The sequence below is a fragment of the Olea europaea genome, unplaced genomic scaffold (genome assembly GCF_002742605.1).
Source record: "Olea europaea var. sylvestris unplaced genomic scaffold, O_europaea_v1 scaffold1586, whole genome shotgun sequence".
NCBI classification, from domain to species: Eukaryota; Viridiplantae; Streptophyta; class Magnoliopsida; order Lamiales; family Oleaceae; genus Olea; species Olea europaea.
The window spans coordinates 86747-94505 of NW_019233479.1; the positions used below are offsets into that span (position 1 = coordinate 86747).

Genomic DNA, 7759 nt, shown 5'->3' on the forward strand with positions numbered 1-7759 from the left:
CTGGCCTATTTAAATTAACAAAGGTAAAGGTCGACATATCACTTCCAGCCGGCCCAATCTCCTTCTTCAACATTACGAGTGTCGGCTTTCCTCTCACCCGAGTTTGACGAATACCTCACGTAGAGATGGTAATTGTCGACGGCCCAATATCCTTCCTCACACATCGTCCAATTTTCGATTCAATCCTGCCAAAAATTCATAAACTCGTTCGTTTTGCAATCGTTTTTTTTGTGCCGAGCGCTATCTTTGGAGTAGTCCCATTCCTCCTCGACACACAAATCCAATTCTTGCCACAAATTTGTCAATTCCATGTAGTAATCTGTCACCTCTCTTGCTCATTGCTTTAATTGCCAAAGCTTGGTTTTAATTTCTAAAATTTGAGAGGAGTTTTCGACGTCGGAGTACATCTCACGGGCTACCTTCCTTATATCTCGAGCAATTGGCATGAAGAGGTAGGTTTTACCAATTGAAGGCTTCATTGAGTTCACAAGCCATACCATGACCATGGAATTTTCAGACTTCCATCTCTCTTGAAGATTCACGTTTGTAGGCTGCTTCTCATCTCCAATAAGATATCCTATGTTGCCCTTTCCTTTGACAATTAATTTAATTGACTGTGCCCATTCCCTGTAGTTTCGCCCATCCAGTTTTTTGCACCGAGAGTTGGAAGGAAGAATTATCCATTCCAAATAAACTCATGGTTGGAGCGACTTCTGTTTCATCAAATTTACAGAGTTTTGGCTTGTGTTTTCTGCCATTGACTTGCCTTGTTTGGGTTTGAGTCGTGGCTCTAATACCATATGAGATGAATGAGAAAAAAATATGTATTCTACATTTCTCAATGATATTACAAGTCTCAAGTGCTTAATATATAGGACAATAGGGAATGACGGGAATTGAATGTAATCTTCTAAATAAGGAAAAAAATAAAATAAGGGAAAAAAATAAAATTATTCCTAACTAAACATAACAAAATATTCTAGTATCCCATAATTTTGGGATTTCTTCAGAACTATTTGATAAGCAACTCAAATCTTCTGAGGGATTCCTCCCGAATTTACTACAGATTTTGTTCAGAAGAAGGGCTAAATTTTCTGAGACAACTCGTGGGGTGTGATCATCTCCAAAATTTGGATTTGATTGGACACGCGACTAAGCTACCAGAATAACATTATTTTTTCCTCAAGCCTGATGAGCTTAACCTTAAGAAAAAGTGAACTTAAGGAAGACCCTATTGCTATCTTAGAGAGTTACCTACACTAAAATTCTTGTCTCTCAATCTGAATGCCTTTCTGGGAAAGGAACTGTGTTGTTCTCGACAAGGTTTCCCTCAACTCAGAACTCTTGAATTTCATGAGATTCCAAGCTTGGAGAAGTGGAAGTGGAAGAAGGAGCCATGAGTCATCTTCTTCGTTTAAATATTGTTGGATGCAGAAAATTAGAAATGATTCCAGATAGATTGAAATTTGTCACTACCGTTGAAACATTGGAGATTTCAGACATGCCGGAGGACCTTTTATACCGGCTTCAATCCATAAAGGGAGAACCAAGTGTAATGTCCCGAAATTTCATGGAACATAATTTAATTTATGTGTGTTATCTTTTAAATATTTTGGAAGTTTAGGGACTAATGTATATATATAGTAAATTTTAATTTTATTTAGGTGAAAATGTATATGTTGACGGAGCAACAATAAGTATATGAATATTAGGCTCGATGGATAGATCGTAATTAATTATGCATATTAGGCCCAAGAAAAATTTGATTCGGATAATCTAAGCCTAAGATATTGACGTTTAAAGAAATTGATACTTTATAATATTTTATTTAGAGTATGTTTGATTACTCCATTTTCCATTCCATCCAATTAAAGGTGTTTCATTGTCCAAAATTTCCATGGAATTTGAATTCCCCCCCCCCCCCCCCCCCCCCCCTTAGTTTTCTAGCTTTCTTTTTTTCAACAATGGAAACAAATTTTATCAACATTTGTAAAATGTAAAAGAGAATATTCTTTTAATTGAAAATTTTCATGAAAAAAAAAGTAAAAAGAACAAAAAAATATAGATGTTTTTTTTATTTTTTTTTTTTTTTTTGCTTGGCAAAGAAAACAAATTCTAGGAACAATGGTAAAAGTGAATATCCCTTAAATTGACAATTTTCATGTAAAATAAAGCCAAACGAACACTAAAAAACACTTTATTTCAACATTTTCCATATGAAAAATTATACCAATCAAACACTATTAATTGACAATTCCCAGGAAAACAATTTCTAGGTAATTCAATTCCTTGAAATTCATTTTCTTTCCACCAAAATTCCACCTTTGCAATCAAACGGACCCTTAATTGATTTGTGTCATTAAGTCGGTCACGTGTGTTTATTGTTCACAATAAAATTGATTCAAATTTATATATTATATAACTTCCCACTTCCAACATTAATTGATCCGGATTTATATATTATATAACTCCCCACTTGCAACATATAAACTGATCCAGATACTATAACTCCCCACCTCTATAGCCACGTTTCGCGTGCATAAAGAAAGAAAAGGTTAATCGTTCACCCTGTATTATTCTGATACCTATAAGTTGGTCATGACTTTATCATCTTGTGGCACACGTTTCCACTTTAACCACACACTCCTATATAGTATATACACACACGTACACAGCAGATTCAATTGGGTATTTGTTTTCAATATAATTAATACACAAAAAAGGTCACATAATTTTCACCACGGCCAAGAAATTAGACTATTAGGAACATGATTTTGGAGTTCATCTTTCAAAACTTTATTCAACTTTACGAGGTAGGATATGAGGTGCAATATTTTTATGTCCCGTTTAATTATTTTTGTTCATGTTGGTGAATTTTATACACATGAAAATTAAAATTATGATATGAATGCTATAATATGAATGATATGGCCATTCTGGTACAATGAAATGAAATGATATGATATGATATGAGCTCTTACAGGATTTTAAAGTTATGTGATGGTATGATATTCTGACACATATTTTAAAATTGTTATTCGGGATCGCACCATTAAAAAAATATGATACCCTACTGAGTATTCCCACATAGTCACCCCTTTTTCCCTACCTTATAGGTTAATTCGGGTCGTGTTGGAGTGCGGCGGTTCGATGGTGTGATTGTGCCTCATTTCACGAGACGAAAATTTAAAATCTAGTACGTAACTTTATTTTATCTTTAATTTAGTTGCCATAGACACTTATGTTTAATTTAATTATTGGACATTTTTGTTAAAATTAGTTGCATGTTTTCTAGTGACTTGTATTTCCATTTCTTTAAATGTTAAAATTGCACTTTGATTGTGAATACTTAAACATTCAGAAAAGGAAAAAAAAAAAAAGAGGGAATGGATGTAACTTTTGGAATCAAAAGACATAACTTACCCAAGAATAAACGAATTAAATATTATTTCATGTCAATACTTGATTAAGCATAAAATAATCTGATTTTACATGCTACTATTATTTCATTTTCAATAAAGTTTGAATTAAATATTATTTCTTTCACCAACTTCACTGATGAAAGATAATGGAAATGTCAAGACTGTCAAAGTCACTTCAAGTAATAAATGCTGACTGGTGGATATATTCAACTGTGCTAGAGTAAATTGTAATATGTTTCATAGCTTTCATGGTGTAAATTGTAATGTGTTTGGATTTCTTAAATAAATAAGGCAGCTTTTGGTACTGTTCTTTCATTTGAGGCAGTGTCCCACACATTGAAGAACCAGAAAAGCATATTATGCTTTCAGGCATGTATTTTTTTATTTATTTTTTAAATGTAGAATACATGTTCCGTCAATTGTAATGAATGAATAAATGGAACATATTTTAAATGTTTTACCCTTTCACTTGTCACTAATTTATTCTGGGATAACATTTTTATAAACTGATTCACTTTTTTTAAAAGAATGATTTGGTCGCGACTTAAATTTTACAAAAAGATTTGGGTCGCTACAGTTTGGTATCAGAGCGTAGGTTTATTTTTCCTATAGACCAATTATGAATATACATGATTTAGGAGTAGAAACACAAAAAAAGAAGGAAAAAAAAAATAAAAAAAAGGGGGTTTAGTGACGTGAACAATGATTATCACTGTTCACACAGTCACTGTTCATTGTGAACCGTGGCACCGTAGTGCTTTTCTTGAAAACGGTGAAAGTATGCCATGAAAATAATAATCTTTAGGTATAATTGAGTTAATTGTCAGTGTTGTATTTTTGTGTACGTACAGAAAGATGTCACCTTTCTTGTATATTGATTTAATATACATTTATATACTCACGTGGACAGTACACCTTGTTACTGTTCACATGAACAGTAAGTCCCAAAGTTACTGTTCACGTTCTTTAAAAAAAGCTGATGATGAATGAAACTTGTATTTTTAAGGATGAAAGTTGTATTTTTAAGGATGTTTCCATTGACCATGCGTGAAATGCTATAGAAATTTATATACAACTTTCTCTATGTACATGAATGAGATTCATGCTGAAAATTATTAAGTTGAACGTGGTTATATGCGAATTACCCATTTTCTTAAAGCAAGTATAAGATGAAAGGATTATCGTCACACGACCACCAATCAGTCACCCTCCAACACCCCTAAGGTATGTAATTGGTGAGGAAATGAAGTATTAAATTCAAATTTTGTTAGTGTAACCTTACATCTTGTATCGCCTACTTTTAAGTTTCATGACGTGTACAATTATTCCTTATGATATTTTTATATATCATGTAAAGCCTGATACTCGAGCATGAAATATGCTATAGCACCTTACGAAAGCTAAAGCATAATATGTTAGGCTTGGAACTAGTATGGAATGGATCACTTACTATTAAATTCCTTCAGGAAATGGCACCACCATCTGCCCACACGAATTTGGTGCGTGAATTATTGTGAGCGGTACAAGAATTGAGCAAGCAGAATCAAGCACCTCCACCACAAAATGCACCACCACAGCAGAATGCACCTCATTTTGCCCCTGGAGCTATCTCATTGGTCGACCAATTTCGTAGGTAAAGGCCTTCCACTTTTGACGGTAATTCTGACCCACTGGCTGTCGAAGAATGGATAAGAGGCCTGGAGCGCATATTTTGACACATTGCTTGTACGGATGCACAAAAAGTACTATGCGCAGAATTTATGTTGATTGGAGTAGCTGGTCAGTGGTGGGAATCTGTTACACGTACGAGGACGGAAGAGCAGCAACGTAACCTGACTTGGGAGCAATTTAAAGATAAAGTGATGGCAAAATATTTTCTATAGGCTTTAAGGGACTTCAAGGAATCAGAGTTTCTACAGCTCAGGTAGGGAAACATATCACTTACTTATTATGAAAGGTAGTTTGAACAGCTCTCAAGGTATGTCTCGCACTTGGTGGATACCGAAGTTAAGAAGATTAGGAGGTTCGAGAATGGACAGCGCCCAGAGATCGGCATGATCATTATGTCCCATCGTTTCACCTCATATCGTGAAATGTTGAAGAGAGCTCATGCTATTTCATATTAGAGGACCACATTTGAACAGTATGCCCATCAGAGCAATGAGTTGTTGGGAAAAAAAATGGAATGATCAGAGCAAGTACAGACTCAATTGACAGAATAAAAGGCTAAGTATAGGAATTTGCATTAGTGGGATGAGTGAGAATATTACACCTTGTCCTCGGTGTAATAAACTCCACAAGGATGAATGCTCCCTCGAGAAAAATGTGTGCTTTCGGTGTGGTAAGCCCGGACACATTTCTCTCAACTGTCCAGAGCCTCCAAAGAAGATAGATGATGATCACGACCAGAACAAGAAAGGAAAGGCCCGAGTTTTTGCATTGGATCAGCACGAGGTTAAACAGGATCTGAATGTAATAGCATGTATTTTATTATTAATTTTTAAACATACCTGCCTATGGTATTTTTTTTCCTAGGACTACACGTTGTTTCATCTTTGTCCCTTATTTGATAGTCTAACACTAGAGTTGCAAAACATGTATTCTATTGCTATCTGATGTACCTGCTTACGCACTTTTTGATTCTTGGGCTACCAATTCTTTTATCTCTACATCCTTCGTCGCTAGATCCAACTTTGCATGTGTGAAAACAAATAACGAATTAGAGGCTAGCATCCCTTCAGGAAGAACTCTTTGCACAAATCAGATGACTAAATCTATGAAGTTAGGGATTGATGGAAAAATACTAGAGGCTGACTTATATCTTTTGGAGATGAAAGATTTCAACGTTATTTTAGGCATAGATTGGTTGGGACTTAATCATGCAACCATTCGATGTCACGAGAAAGAAGTGTTATTTCATAGACCGGGAGAGGAGGAGTTCCGTTTTTTTGGAGCAAAGTTCAAGTCTCTACCTCGTCTTATATCGGCTATACAAGCGGAGAAGATGTTGAGAAAAGAGTCAGGCCAGGGATTCTTGGTTAACATCATCGGTTCTCAACATATAGAATCGACTGTTAATGATATTAACATCGTGTGAGACTTTGCATACGTGTTTCCAGAAGCTTTTCCAGGCATTCCACCAGATAGGCAAGTGGAATTTACAATTGATTTGGTTCCTGGAGCAACACTAGTATCTAAGGCCCCGTACCAAATGACACCGAAAGAGCTTCAAGAATTGAAGTTGCAATTAGAGGAGTTATTGGAGAAAGGTCTTATTCGATCGAGTGTATCTCCTTAGGGAGCGTCTGTACTTTTTGTTAAGAAGAAGGATGGGAGTATGAGGATGTGCATTGACTACCGGGAATTGAACCATTTGACCATCAAAAATAAGTACCCGCTACCAAGAATAGAAGATTTGTTTGACCAGTTAAATGTGCTACAGTGTTTTCAAAGATCGACTTGAGATCAAGGTATAACCAACTGAAAATTAAGGCAAGCGATATACCGAAAACTGCTTCTAGGACTCGTTATGGGCATTATGAATTTACTGCCATGCCTTTTGGTTTGACCAATGCTCCAGCTGTATTTACGGATCTCATGAACAAAGTGTTTCATCAATACTTAGACCAATTCGTCATAGTATTTATTGACAACATACTTGTGTACTCAAAGGATAAGAAGCAGCATGAGGAACAACTTCGAATAGTACTCGAAACTTTGAGAAAGGAGAAATTATATGTCAAATTCAAGAAGTACGAATTTTGGTTTGATCGCTTAAGTTTTCTTGGTCACGTGGTGACCGTCCAAGAAATCGAAGTAGACCCTGATAAAGTGGAAGCAGTAACAAATTGGCCAAGGCAGACTAGTGTGGGTGAAGTCCGCGGTTTCTTGGGATTGGCTGGCTATTACAGAAGATTTATTGTAGGCTTCTCAAGAACAGTGGGGCCGATGACTCAGTTAACAAGAAAGGGTGTGAAGTTTCAGTGGATGAAAAAATGTGAAAAATGTTTTCAAGAACTTAAGCAGAGACTAGTTTCAGCTCCTGTATTGACAATACCTGAAGGTTCAAAGGGATTTGTGATCTACAGCGATGCTTCCAAGCAGGGTTTGGGCTGTGTACTGATGTAGTATGGAAAAGTGGTTACTTATGCCTCGAGACAGTTGAAACAGTATGAATAAAACTATCCAATGCACGACTTGGAGCTTACAGCGGTAGTTCACGCCTTAAAGATATGGCATCATTATCTCTATGGTAGGAAGTGTGAAATTTATACAGACCACAAGAGTCTTAAATACTTCTTCACATAGAAGGAACTGAATATGAGACAGATAAGATG

The 7759-nt window shown here is 35.8% G+C and overlaps 1 protein-coding gene across 1 annotated transcript; it reads left to right on the forward strand.

Moving 5' to 3' along the window:
• Positions 1 to 5675: 5675 nt before the first annotated feature.
• Positions 5676 to 7550, forward strand: LOC111376953. Its single transcript, XM_022999967.1, has 4 exons — positions 5676 to 5894; positions 6007 to 6472; positions 6542 to 6691; positions 6865 to 7550. The coding sequence occupies exons 1-4, from the start codon at positions 5676 to 5678 to the stop codon at positions 7548 to 7550; spliced, it is 1521 nt and encodes a 506-aa protein (XP_022855735.1).
• The last annotated feature ends 209 nt before the right edge of the window (positions 7551 to 7759 follow it).

Excerpts from the sequence above, each read along its gene's own strand:
- LOC111376953 (XM_022999967.1), top strand. The coding sequence starts at position 5,676 with ATGAGTGAGAATATTACACCTTGTCCTCGGTGTAATAAACTCCACAAG. Across the intron at positions 6,473-6,541 it reads ATTCTTGGTTAACATCATCG|AAGCTTTTCCAGGCATTCCA; the intron begins GTTCTCAACATA and ends ACGTGTTTCCAG. Across the intron at positions 6,692-6,864 it reads AGAGGAGTTATTGGAGAAAG|TGTTTTCAAAGATCGACTTG; the intron begins GTCTTATTCGAT and ends AATGTGCTACAG.